General features: G+C 43.6%; 1 protein-coding gene across 1 annotated transcript; it reads right to left on the bottom strand.

Annotated features, from left to right (window-relative positions):
* Window positions 1-11,754: 11,754 nt before the first annotated feature.
* On the bottom strand, window positions 11,755-14,205 carry LOC310933162 (sodium/myo-inositol cotransporter-like; the record flags this gene model as incomplete). Its single annotated transcript, XM_083896584.1, has 4 exons — window positions 11,755-12,911; window positions 12,995-13,122; window positions 13,264-13,459; window positions 13,566-14,205. 4 exons carry the CDS (start codon window positions 14,203-14,205, stop codon window positions 11,755-11,757), a joined length of 2,121 nt encoding a protein of 706 aa, XP_083752710.1.
* Between the last annotated feature and the right edge of the window lie 292 nt (window positions 14,206-14,497).

Genomic DNA, 14,497 nt, shown 5'->3' with positions numbered 1-14,497 from the left:
TAGCTTCTGTGCTCAGGTCACCACGTCTCCTGCTCCTGGGAGAGACACGGAGTCGCTGCGGATTCCAACTCCTCCGGAATTGCTGCCACCTGTGACTCACCAGACCCGTCTCCTCCTTCCATAGCAACGAAGACGCCGCTTCTCGCCGCGATCCCCGTGGACATCAGTACTCTGCTACACCTGCCAGTGAGTCCGTTCCTCTGGAACAAATGAACAAACACTGTTGCCACGAAGGAGCCGCTGTGGAGAGCTGGCCCAGCTGCATTCCGTTCCCGTGTACTTTCGTGTCGTACATTCTCCTGTTAGCACTTGTCCACCTGGTAGTGAATAAAATCATTATTTTACTTACTTACCGTTGTCCTGTCTGCATCCGGGTCCTCCTCCTTAAACATCTTGGTTTTCCTCTAAAGGAAAACCGTGACAGTAGAAACTGACCAACAATGGACCCGGCAGACAGAAGCTATTAGCCGCCACAAGGACCTGCTAACTCAAATAGCATCCTCCGTTAAACAGCTAACAGCTAGCCTCGGGCCGCTACTTCCCTCCGCGTCACCTGTTTCTCCACCAGCCCAGTTACCTCCGGCATCTTCGTCACCATCCCTCGTTATACCCACTCGTGAGCCATTTGTTCCGACCCCCGAACGATTTTCGGGGGAGCTGAACAAATGTGCTAGCTTCCTTTTTCAATGCTCTCTGGTGTTCGATTTACAGCCGGCTACTTACCCGTCAGACCATGCTAAGATAGCATTCGTGGCAAATTTGCTAACTGGTAGAGCGGCTCAGTGGGCTGGGGCTACGCTCCGTAACGCACACACCCGCCCTGCTGCCTACGCTGGTTTCGCTACAGAGTTAGTTCGCGTTTTTGATCACTCTTTCCACAATAGTGACATCGCTAACCGCTTACTTTCTCTAAAACAGGGAAATTCTTCTGCCGGCGATTTCTCTGTTAATTTTCGCATCCTGGCTTCTGATAGTGGTTGGAACGACGCGGCGTTGCGGGCTATATTTTTACGTGGGCCAAACAAGGAAATTCAAGACGAACTAGCTACACGCGATATGTCTCCTAACCATGACTCTCTAATCGAGCTAGCTATTGGCCTTGATGGCCGACTCAGACAGAGGCGATGTGATAGGCAACGTTCACCACCGGTGATTTCCATCACCGAACCACCTCGTCACCCCGTTTTTGTCCCACCACCGTCACCTTCCTCTGCTAGTAGCGATAGCTCTCCGGAACCTATGCAGTTGGGCCGAACTCGTCTCTCTCCCACCGAGAGACGACGTCGTATGCAGTCGGGCGTCTGCATCTACTGTGGAGGTTCTGGTCACGTCATCGCCTCCTGTCCTCAGCGCCCAAGAGGTGTTAGCTCACCAGTACACGCAGGAGTGCTAGTGAGTAGGGCCGTAACCTGTCCTGCACCTACCCGGATCACGCTGAAGGCCCAGCTTCGTTGGGGAACTGAGAGGACCTCCACCACCTGTCTGGTCGACTCCGGAGCCGATGACAGCTTTATAGACTCTCATTTTGCCGAACAAGCTGGTATCCCGATGACGTCCCTACCTCAACCCAAAACCATCTCCGACCTCAATGGGAACCTGCTGGCCGAGGTCACTCACCACACCGTTCCCATCACCTTGATCCTGTCGGGCAACCACGTCGAAGAGGTCCAGCTCTTCAGCATCCCGGCCTCCTCGGCGTCGGTGGTTTTGGGTCTTCCCTGGCTGTCTCTCCACAACCCCACCTTCGACTGGTCCACGGGTCAACTCGCCAGCTGGAATGTCCACTGCCATTCCCGCTGCCTCAGGTCTGCTCAGCCTTCGCCATCGAGTCCTCCCGACGTTCGTCCCGCACCTCCAGATCTCACCAGCGTCCCTGAGGTTTGTCATGGACTAGCTGAAGTGTTTTCTAAGGACCGTGCTCTCGTTGCCACCTCATCGGCCATATGATTGTGGAATAGAACTCCTCCCTGGCGCCACTCTCCCTTCTCGGAGACTATACAACCTCTCACGTTCTGAGCGCCAGAGCCTGGAGGAGTATATCAATTAGTCTCTGGCTGCGGGGCTGATTCGTCCTTCCTCTTCTCCTGTGGGGGCCGGCTTCTTCTTCGTCGAGAAGGACGGCTCTCTTCGGCCCTGCATCGATTATCGTGGACTAAATGACATTACAATAAAGAATCGCTACGCTCTTCCCCTCTTGGACACCGCATTCAACCCCCTCAGCAAGGCGAGGATCTTCTCGAAACTCGACCTTCGCAACACCTACCACCTGGTCCGGATCAAGGAGGGGGACGAGTGGAAAACTGCATTCAACACCCCCATTGGACACTATGAAAACCTACCTTCGGCCTGACCAATGCTCCTGCGGTGTTTCAGCACCTAGCTAATGACATTCTGCGCGACATGCTGGACAGGTTCCTCTTCGTCTACTCGTCTCGCTCCCGATCCCTCAAAGATCTCTGCTGTCAAAGATTGGCCTAATCCCACCACCCGGAAGCAACTCCAGCGCTTCTTGGGTTTCGCCAAATTTGATAGACGCTTCATAAGAAACTATAGCCGCATTGTCGAACCACTCACCAAACTTACCTCTCCTAAACCGGTGTTCCTGCAGTCCGACGTCGCCGAGGCTGCCTTCATCCATCTAAAGGAGATGTTCACGTCCGCTCCAATCCTCGCCCACCCAGATCCTGAGCTCCAGTTTGTGGTCGAGGTCGACGCTTCCGACACCGGGGTGGGGGCGGTCCTCTCCCAACGCAGCCAGGACGACCAGAAGCTCCATCCCTGCGCCTTCTTCAGCCGACCCAGAAACAAGCCAACCGCCATCGAACCCCTGCTCCGGAATACCTGCCTGGCCAAAAGGTTTGGCTGTCGGCAAAGGATCTCCCACTCCAGGTCGAATCCCGCAAGTTGGCTCCAAGGTTCATCGGTCCCTTCCCCATCGACAAGGTCATAAATCCAACCTCCGTCCGTCTCAAACTGCCACTCTCCCTGAAGATCCATCCCACATTCCATGTCTCACTCATGAAACCCGTCATCGAGTCCGATCTGGTCCCTCCCGCCGATCCCCCTCCTCCGCCCAGGATCATCGAGGGCGGAGAAGCATTCACCGTCAGCCGGATCCTAAACATCCGCCGACGTGGTCGAGGCCACCAATACCTGGTGGATTGGGAGGGATACGGTCCTGAGGAAAGGTCTTGGGTTCCACGCCGCTTCATCCTGTGCCAGACCCTGATCCAGGACTTCCACCGTGATCACCCAGATGCTCCTGTCTTGGCGCTAGGTGGCGCCCGTTGAGGGGGAGGTACTGTCACGATCCACATTTCATGTCACTGTTTGTTTTTATTATTGGTTGCTCCTGCTCCGTTGTCTTTCTCTCTCTGTCCCAGCAGGGGGCGTGGTTGACCCACATTCTGGAGAATGATGCCAGTGATCACCACCACCTGCGCAGTTCCGCCCAGCTGTTCCTGATCAGCGATCATGTGGGCTTATAAGGCGGGACTTCGCGATTCTCTGGTGTCAGTTCCTTGTTTTCGTTCAGCTGGTAAAGACTTACTTACTTACTTCGCTCCTAGAAACTCTGACTTTTAAAGACTGTTACTTACCTTAGCTTCCGTGGTCAGGTCACCACGTCTCCTGCTCCTGGGAGAGACACGGAGTCGCTGCGGATTCCAACTCCTCCGGAATCGCTGCCACCTGTGACTCACCAGACCCGTCTCCTCCTTCCACGCCAACGAAGACGCCGCTTCTCGCCGCGATCCCCGTGGACATCAGTACTCCTCCCTGCTACACCTGTGAGTGAGTCCGTTCCTCTGGAACAAACGAACGAACACTATTGCCACGAAGGAGCCGCTGTGGAGAGCTGGCCCAGCTGCATTCCGTTCCCGTGTACTTTCGTGTCATACATTCTCCTGTTAGCACTTGTCCACCTGGTAGTGAATTAAATCATTATTTTACTTACCGTTGTCCTGTCTGCATCCGGGTCCTCCTCCTTAAACATCTTGGTTTTCCTCTAAAGGAAAACCGTGACAATATTGCCAGTATTGTTATTGGTTGTTGGCGTTGTGTGTCTGTGCATTTCTGACTCAAGTAAGTAGATATATTATATATATATATTTATTTTAATTATTGTGATGTCTCTCAACCTTTACATTACATACAGCCTGAGGGGTGTGTTCGTGTCTGAGGAGATTTGAGATCCTTTAAAGTACACATGAGAAAGTAAAATCTACGGAAGCCCTAAACGGCTGTATTTTTCTTTTTGTATGCACTGTTATCTCATGATAACAAATTATTGTCTCATTATCTCTATATAACAAAGGTTGTTTTCTCGTGATAACGAATAAATTAATAATGTGTTCTTCTTGATTTCGCTCAGTCATCATCCAGTATCCATGGAGACCCCTGGGACCTTGTAGCTGTTCAGCCATGTAGAACTACATGAACTACTAACAAAATAAATTAATTTGTTATCACGAGAAAACAACCTTTGTTATACAGAGATAATGAGATAAGTCGTTATCACGCGATAACAGTGCATAAAAAAAAGTAAAATCCACGGGCTTCTGTAAAAATTAATAAATGTAAGCATTTGAAGAAACCTGTTATTATTTTCAAGTGACGCTTTTCATTACACCTCTTTCATGCAAAATGTTAAAGTTATTTTAAAGCATCTTGGCAGGGAACCGTGAAATGAGACAGTTGATGCCATATCCTTTTAGATTTCAAGATTTAACTGTTTTCAGGTATAAAAACATGCATGCAATGGATTGTGAGATCAAGTTGGCATTTATGGAATGCTCGGCTGTAATATGTTTCCTCTGCTGGATGTTAGCTCAGAAGAAAGGAGCTGATTGTTCCACCTGGAACCCTGAGTGCTATCCAAGACTGGACATAACGTAATGCCACAAGATCAAGGGTCTCTAACACACTTGACCAAAGTCAGAGCCAACAACATCCCAGTTTTAAGAGACAAATGTTTCAAACCCACATCCATCAGCAGCAGGTGAAATTGTCAGTGCCTCCAGGACCACTGCCAAATCCCACAGTGAGATCAGTGGCTTGAACGATTCACTGTGTATAAAAAGTGGTTGTTGTCTTCGGTTTGCTGGGTGAGGCTACCTAGGAAGTAAGAATATCACGAATAGCCACCAGGGGATTGCATGAAGAACTCACTTTTCACTCATGGACATAAAGACAGACACCCAAACTAAGGCTGTATTCTTTCTAGATCAGAACTCAAGTTCACTGCGTTCCAGAGAAAAGTCAGTAAAAACCATCGGAGCTGGGCTAGCCATTGTTAGCAATACAATAACAAAGTGATAACAACTTCAGTATTTTGCGCATACAAAAAGCATAGAAACATGTCTTTAGATAAACATGTTGTGTACGACTGATTTACTGTGAACCAAATACAACAGGAGTACTATTAATAGTAAAATTAGCAGTGTTTGTGTGGCATATGCATTCACTTTTTGGTGTCCGATGCCAACAACAGAACCTTGGGTATGTACTGATACTGATCTGATACGGTGATTTTAAACCCTTTTAATTATGAAGCTGTTAAAAACACATTTGTGCTAGCTACTTGAAACAAATCTAAAGATTTAATTCTCCAGCTGTGTAGCAATGACTCCAATATCTGATCCAGTGTTTTTGGCCAATATCAGACCGATACCAATATTGAGTATTGTATAGATTCATCCCTAGTTTATGGAGGCAACCATCTTGGAATCCTTACTCAGAGGTGAGTTTGCTCCGAGTTACCGAGTTTGGAAATCCAAGATTATGTGGCATTAGCCTCAGTACACAAGTGGAATAAATGTTGCATGGTGTGAAATATGGGATTAAAGGGCATTCAAGGTTTCTTTTTAAAATCAAGCATTTCCCCCTGTAGGCAGGGGCAGACGGTGTATAGGGATGATTTGGGCAACGCCAAAGATCCTTAGTACCAATATTCCTTTCAGCCATCTCTGCCAGCAAAAGTAGTTATTATCAGTGTTCTAGAAATATTATCTGTCATTGTCCAATCAGAATCTTCAGATGGTTCCGCCTCTTCTGGGGTGATTCGAAAATTCTCCTCTTGACTCTCATGTTAAAAAAAGTTTTTTTTCGTAAAACATACCCTCCAATGCATTTTTAATGAGGATTTATGTGCATGCACTAACGTGCTTGCGTCATACATAAATTGAGCAAAGAGAGGAGGGGATAACTTCTCTTCACTTCACATCACGTCTCCCGATAAGTTGTTCGCCTCTCTGGTGGTGGCGCTCTGAGCGAAGCTCATCGTTTTAAAAATACACGGAGGATTGTGCTCGTGTAATCGATCCCAGCACGAACGGATAAGTACACGTAGTTTGACCAGTGCCACGGAGTTCACGCTTTCATACCTGTTAGCTGTTTATGGCTCGTAGCAGCGGACATCAGTCATTTGAAGCTAGTGATGGGAATTCCGGCTCTTTTTAGAGAACCGGCTCTTTCGGCTCGGCTCACTAAAAAGAACCGGCTCTTTCGGCTCCCAAGCGGCTCTTCAGGTTGTTTTATTGCTTTCATTAATTTATCAACAACAATATAAAATTATGCACAAAATTAATTACTAAAGTAAAAAAACGTGCTTTTTATTCATATATGTTTATTATATAAATATGCTTTTATTTATACACTCCACATAAAATGTAAAAAATAAATTATAAAATACAAAAAACAACTATTAACATCAACTTTTAACTATTTCAATTTTCAACTTTTTCCTTTTAAACAAATTTAAAGTGAAACAACACAAAACGCTGCAAACCTAAACATAATAAAATATAGATTAAAATATGCAAAACAAAAAGAAAAAAAAAACACCCAGATCTTTAATTAAGGTCGAGGTTGGCATTAAGAAATACCAAGTGCCTCAGCTGTGCAGGTTGTTTGTGGAGCCGGCTCTGTAGGATATTCTTTTCTTGCAGACTCTACACTCTGCCACTGTGTTGTCAACAAAATTGAAATGGTTCCAGATTTTGCTTCTTTTCCTGGTGTCACTCATTTTCTTACTATGGTAAAGGTATCTACTATACCTTTTCTAATGTGTTGATGTTGTCTCTTCTTTCTCTCTCATGCTCTGTTCGTGTGTTACTGCTGCGAGTGTAACTACCGCCCCTCCCCCCGCTGCTCAGCGCAAACACAAGGCACACACGCATATTGACCAATCACGTGCGGTGCGAAGAGAAAAAAAAGTGAGCGAGAGAGAGAGAGAGTGAAAAAAAAACAAAAAAACACGGCTCCCAAGAAAGAGCCGGCTCCCGTCGTTCACTTCAAAGAGCCGGCTCTAAGAGCCGTTTCATTCGCGACCGACCCATCACTAGAAGCTACGTACGTTAGCTTGTTTGCTAACATTGTTGATGGTTGTATCGCTCAGGGTTTAACTGCAGATTAAACTTCGCGCAAATCAGACAATCGGACTGTTTTGTGTAAGAGAGTATTGTAAGATGCATTTATCAACACATCTAAAGATCAAATTCTGCATTTTCCTTTACACTTAATGAATAATTTTACTGCACTATCTTGTCATATGTTTGTTGTATGTATCTGGTAAAGGTTGTGAAAGCTCTTGATCCTTGGTCAGTTAATAAATACTTGACTTAATATGCTGCCCCTGTCTTTATGTGGTTGCTGGACACATCTTGTGTCCTGTTTAGCTGTTTTACATCATACATTAGATTCATGTAAATAATATTTGTTTATCAAGTTGCCATCTAGTGGACACAAGGAGGACTGTTAATCATCTAACAACAAATTGATGCAGTCTTGTTTTATGCACCTATTGAATGGGTCACCTGATCATTATCAGAAAAAATTGCCCCCCATTAAATTTTCTTCAGGAGCCGCCACTGTCTGTAGGTCAGAGTGCAGTTTTAATATATGCAAGTAATTTACATGGAGGGTAAGTTGACATTGTTGCCTCATAGAAAGAAGGTGACTGGGTTGAAATCCTGCTTTGACTGGGGACACCATGCACCAGTAAAATGTAAAGGGAGTTCACATACTTTTATGAACTTCCTCAAGTGGCACCTTCTCCTGATGGAAAAGATTACATAATTAGGAAGCTTCATGGAAAAACCATGATGGACTGTACTGTCTCCTATTTCAGAACAAACAAAAGGACTTTGATCATATTTGCACCTTTATTCAGTAGTCGGCTGTTTGCTGATAAAACAGCATTTCTAAAGGAAAAAAACATAAATTTTTTCTAGGGTTATTCACCTGAAAATACAAGAAAGAAAGAAAGAAAGAAAGAAAGACAGAAAAACATTCTTGTCATATTTTGCAGTGAGCTCTGTGGGAAGGGTTTACCCAGTAACTTTCCATTTGTAGTCTGTAACTTTCCACAGCAGCACAGGCTGTTTTTCATGACCTCCTGACTGACTGAGTTGTGACATGTTCACTTGCTTTGTATTGGAGTTGGTGAAATCGGTTTCACATTCCATGACCTGCAGGTTCGTAATGATGACTTGAGCTGTGAAGCCCAAGTTTACGTTCTCTTTCCTATGCATTGCAAGTGTCAATAAACTGCAGGTGACTGAAAAGCCACTACTAAACATATGAGTAAATACGTTTTGTTAAGAGCTTAACAACGATGAATGAACTATATTATTATCTAAAGATGGGTCACATGGCGAGTAGTGGATAGCACTGTTGCCTTAAAGCAAAAATACCTGTTATTGCCAGTGGCAAGCAGAAGTGGGGACTATGACACCATCACTTTCCCAAAGTAACGTACTCGTCTACACGAAAGTGCAAGGATAGCATTTTGAAATGTTCTCAATCTGGGACCCATTCATTTGAATCTGGTGTGTTGGAGCAGGACAACATCTACTTGTTTTTATTCTTGTTTTTTGAACCCTGCACCACATCACACCAATCATCATTCTAATATTTCCCTCCTTGAGCCATAACCTACAACTTTTTATGCTACTCACAAAGCCTCAGTCAGAGTACACAAAAACATCACCAAGGTTGCTGGGTTTGGGTGATACATGTGCAGATCACCATCAAACAAACCATTTCTCCCTTGATCCACAACCTACATCGTCAGGGAATCTCACTATAAATGTCCTTGCTTTTTTAGTTACGCTGCTCACAGATAAAAGGCAACATTATAACCCCCTTGATAGAGGTAATGAAATGTATCTGTTATTCACAGTATGCCCTTCCCAAAGTGTGGGTTGCAGTGCACTGGTTGGCCATGGCAGGATTGCAGGTGGGTCAGAGACAAATGCTCCAATTGATCAAATTCATTATATTATTTTTATAATATATTTTTTTAGAAAAAAGCCCAAATGCCAAATTAAACGACAATAAAATATGTCTAATAATCTGATGTCTCACTTTGTCATTTACATTTTTATGGTCTGTATTATTGCGCTCGTCTTGATGACAACGCAGTTTTCAAGAGCAAGGTGTGGTTATTGTACTTTCTCACTTTGGATAAAATCGTCTGCTAATTTACATGTAATGCAAGTATGTTAAGTATCTTTGGAATGTCGACGAGCAGAACCAGAAATCAAACTCACAATCTTGCATTTGAAAGAGAGTGCACATTCTACCACTGTCACCACACATAGAAACATGACATACTGTAGAACTTAAGTGTAATGAGTGTAATCATTTTTGATCAATATTATGATTATGTTTATTTATGATGATGCACTGGAAATAGAAAATATATCTTTAATAGAATCTGTTAAATTCAATGTTATAAAGTATTGTTGCTATAATGAAAAAAAAATAGGGGCATGAAACCTCAGAAGTTTGGGAAGCTAGATATTTGACATTTGCTAATAAAAAAGTAAAATGTGGTCATTAGATAGCCATTGAATAAAATGTAATTGTGATCAGATAACGGTATTAGAGGATAAGATGTCCTTGAGTTTTAATATTTGGTCCACTTGAGGGTCTGCATGCCCCTCTTTAAAAGAAACTGCTATTGTGAACAAAGCATCACCAGGGAGTTCTTTTTTCCACTCTGTGTCAAGCACATGAGTTCAGAGTTAGCCCAGAGCATGTGGTCTCTCAACAGTCTGCAGTGTTTAACATACAGTGGCCCTCATACACACAGCCCACCTGCAGCAGGGCTTTAAACAGAGCGTAACGACCAGTTTGATTAAATGTTGTCCAATAGGAGATGACCTGTCAATGGTGACAAGTAACCTACAGTTTAGGGACATCATATAATAATCAGTCAGAAGGATCATATGCTCAATCTCATGATGTATCCAAGAACTATTTTCCAAGCACTGGGTGGCAGCCATCTTGGAATCCTATTTCGGGGAACACACGTCAGCATCACTGACTGAGAAATTAAATAAAAGGAGACTGATGCACAGTAGATCCATCCTTGTTTTAATTGTGCATGAGTGTACACCTAAAACATCAGTTTAGGGATTTATGGCTTCACCATCAGCCACAATGTGAAAACATTACTCAAAAATCAATACAACATCAACATTTATATTTGTAAAAATATTTTAAAAAAATCTGCATGGAAGACAGCATTTAAATTTTAAAGAATAGTACAAACCACAAACTGGTAGGCATAGAATGTGCATCATGCATATGTGCAGAAATAAGAAGGTATTACTAATGCAGATGTGTTAAAATGTTCTTTAAAAAAATGATGGGGTTAGATACATATTTGTATTAAAATAAGCCTCACTATGACATTTTCACAGTGTAAATACTAAAGACATCCCCATTGGGACAAATTCAAAATCATGTTATTATGCATACAAAAGCAACTGCATGTCACAGTAAAAATCAATTCATTCAATGTCATATATTTAATTTTTTTTAATGTCATACACAAAGGTATAGGCTCATCTTAAATGTTCTTAAAATCTGTAAAAAAAAACATCCATATAGTCATAGCATACAACATCCGAACACTGCTAATTCAAACCTGCTGTGCTTCATGCAATTTAAAAAAAAAGAAAAAAAGTGCACAAATACAGTCAAATTAGATCAATATAAATCTTATTTAATTTGCTTTAAATTCCACAGGAAAAAGTATTCGTTTTAGGAAACAGTCATTATGAGTAAAATGAGTGCATTAGTGCAAAAATAATATAAAAATAATATTTTTGTGCATTGGCTTAACAACAAATAAGTGTAATTTGATTTTATGTAATTTAATGTAGTTATCCGGAAGACTCCACTCTAACAGGGTGCGTGTTGGGCAGGAATATTGCTTGGTGTTGGAGGCGACTATCAGAGTTTCGCAGAAAAGTGTCTGTCATGGCTGACTATGTAGCAAGAGTTGATAATCTGTAATCAGTAATGGTGATGTGATGTCCACTGTGTCTGCCATTGGGTGCACTTTGTCTGACAAAAAAACATTGGCAATGGAAAAACCTTTGTCCAAAAGCTGTATTTGGGTCATATAGTGATTGAGCTAACCACATACACGCTAAACATTCAGCTAGCGCTTGTGTTGCACTTTAGTTCTTGATGGGCAGACATATTGCTTGGTGTCCAGCTGTTAGCAGAGCAGTGTAAATCTCTTGTAAATGTGTTGTGAAAATAAGTACAAACTAAATAAGTCAACATCGAAAATATAGAATTTCTATGTTGTGAAAAATCTCAGGCTGAGTAGCTGTCAGTGCTGTACTCATGAGCCCCTTTGGTTTGGTCTACCTGATGGCTTTGGTAGCCATTCAAGGCAAGTCGTTCAAGACCATAGAAGTGTATGAGTGGATGCTCAGGTTTACTTGGGTGGGTCTATATTGAAAAATAGATGTAGAGGAACATGCCAGTGGAGCAAATCACTACCATTCCTAATGTCAGGATGATTCTGGTTTGTGGAGGTTCTTGGAGAAGCTCATCAGCGATCCTCTCCTGTTCCTGAGCTATAATGACCCGATCCTTGGATGGTTTCTCCCTGAAGCCACACACCCACTCGAGCACCCTTATGCACCTCCTGCTGTGTGCTCCCCCTCCTTCAAAGCAGCCCTCCTCCCCATCCCTCACTCCCCCTCCATCTCCTTCCTCTAACATTGCTTTGCTTGTTTTGCCATTGCTTGGTTGACCATTTTCACAATTGTCAATGCCATTGAGGTGGTCTCTGTACTCTTTACCAAACTCAGTGTTTCCATTTAAGCTTCCACTGTTAAGGGGCTTCAGAGAATTAATGCTTTCCTCATTTCCCTTTACTTGCAGTTTTAGCTTCTTTCTCTTGTTTAAACCCCACAGAGTAGTTGTTGCGATTTGTTCTTTTGTGGGGGGTGGAGTGCAGAGACTCACAACAATGGTCACTAATGTGGATACCCAGAACAAGATAGCTGCCACATACATGAAATGGATGTCTTTGATGAAAGATGGGCGCTCATCCAGTTGGTCACAGTGAGGTTCACGGTAAAAAAATGCTAGCACCAGACGCACGGCTCCAAGTATAAAGCCTGTTATCCCACCCCAAAAAGCACCCATCTCATTGCATCGATGCCACAGGACTCCGAGCAAGAAAAGAGCAGCTATGGGTGGAGTCAGATAATCTGATACTTCTTGGATGTAATAGAACATCTGTCCTCCCTGCATTTCAACAATGACTGGCACCCATGCAATGCTTATTATCACCATAAAAACCACAAACAGTCTGCCGACTATCACCAGCTCTCTGGAAGATATTTCCTTCCGTAGCATCTTGTAAATATCCAGTGTGAAGATGGTGCTTGCTGAGTTGAAGATGGAGTCCAGGTCACTCATGAGAGCTGCAATCATGACTGCCATCATCAGACCTCGGAGGCCAACGGGCATCACTGACATGACGAGCCGTGGGTAAGCCACGTTGCTACAGCCAGCTGCTGAACCACACACTTCCAGACAGTGTTCTGGACTGATACACACCAACTCATCAGTGAAAAGGACCCGGGCAATCATTCCTGGAATTACCATGATACATACATATGAGCATACAATCAAGTTTTTAGATGTTAGAGATAAGAACAGCGATGAATGACTTTACCTGGGATGACGATAACAAACATGGGCAGGATTTTCAGGAAGCCAGCCATGATCGTAGAACCTTTGGCATGGGCGATGTTCTTTGCTGCTAGGACCCGTTGCACAATCACTTGATCTGCACACCAGTACCTGGAACACACAGTAATAATCACTGGTATGTACAAAAAAATCTAGTGATTTAGGACAGAAATAATAGGGATGTAAGCCCCTGCCTACACTTAACTGTAGCTCAGTAATAAAAAGTGTAAAAGTAAAGACTTGGACCAGTACCCGATAGAGGCAGGTGTCTGGCCCAGCAAAAAACCAGGCCAAGGCAGATCTGGATCATTTGGGCCTCGAAGGATCTTCAGTGCATCCGGCCTTGGGTTAAGTTGGTGGTGGCAGGATTCAGAAAATGTCAGGTTAGGTGAAGCCATCAAGATGGCTGAGATGTTTGGTGAGGCTTCCATGTACTTGACCCATAACCCTTAAAATAACATAGCAGGATGTGGTTTACTTTTGAGAAAGTATACAGATAAAATTAAATACATTGTATAAATGATAAATGATAACTTGCACAATGCATAATGAACCTTCAAGTCCTCCCACTTTAAAGAGGCTGATGCCTGTAAGACAGAGAGCTCCTGCAATCATGAGGAACGCCTGGACTATGTCCGTGTAGATGACAGCAACCAGGCCTCCAGTGACTGTCACCAAAGCAGTCATGGCGACGAGCAGGGTGATTGACAAATACAAGTTCCATCCAAATGATTCCTTGATAAACAAAGCTCCAGCATAGAGGTTCACTGATAACTTGGTGAAGATGTAAAGGATGAGCAATAACACTGAAAAATACACCTTCAGCCGTCTCCCCCCAAACCGTTTGGACAGGTATTCTGGCATGGTGTAGACTTCTGACTGAATATAGACAGGGATGAAAATCCAACCTAACAGCTGGAGCAATAACAGGGCATTCAATTCCCACGCAGCTACACTCAAACCACTCGCAGCTCCAGATCCTGCAAGTCCAATAAAATGCTCACTTCCGATGTTGCTGACGAATAGGGAAGCTCCTATAGCTGCCCAGTTCATGGAGCGACCAGCAAGGAAGTAGCCACTCACTGTGCTGAGATTGGATTTCCACATTGCCAAGAAACCAATCACTAGCACCAGGATGAAGTAGAGAATTACAACACTGATGTCTGCCACTTCCATGGCAGCAGCAGTGGCCATGTTTGAATATATCAGCTGAGTTGACACCTAAGTAATTTCAATTTCAAGGGTGAAGTGATCTTTGCACTTTCTTAACTAGGTTAGAGGGGGTTGATGATTACAATAATTAATATTCAAACAACTTTTTTAACTCTGACCTTTAGGTAAAAGTGGCCAGTCGAGAAGCTGAGCAATAATGTAATCTATCTGCCGTTCAGTTTTAAGCAAACATAAAGGGAAGGCGTTCGATAAAAAAAATCCTTCTTGAAAATATGTTTAGCTGTCATCCAATTCTTGTATCCATTCCACTTTG

This window comes from Microchirus variegatus (genome assembly GCF_963457635.1).
Source record: "Microchirus variegatus genome assembly, chromosome: 1".
NCBI lineage: Eukaryota > Metazoa > Chordata > Actinopteri > Pleuronectiformes > Soleidae > Microchirus > Microchirus variegatus.
The sequence above is the reverse complement of the archived record's forward strand: the minus strand, read 5'-3'. Positions and strand labels throughout refer to the sequence as shown.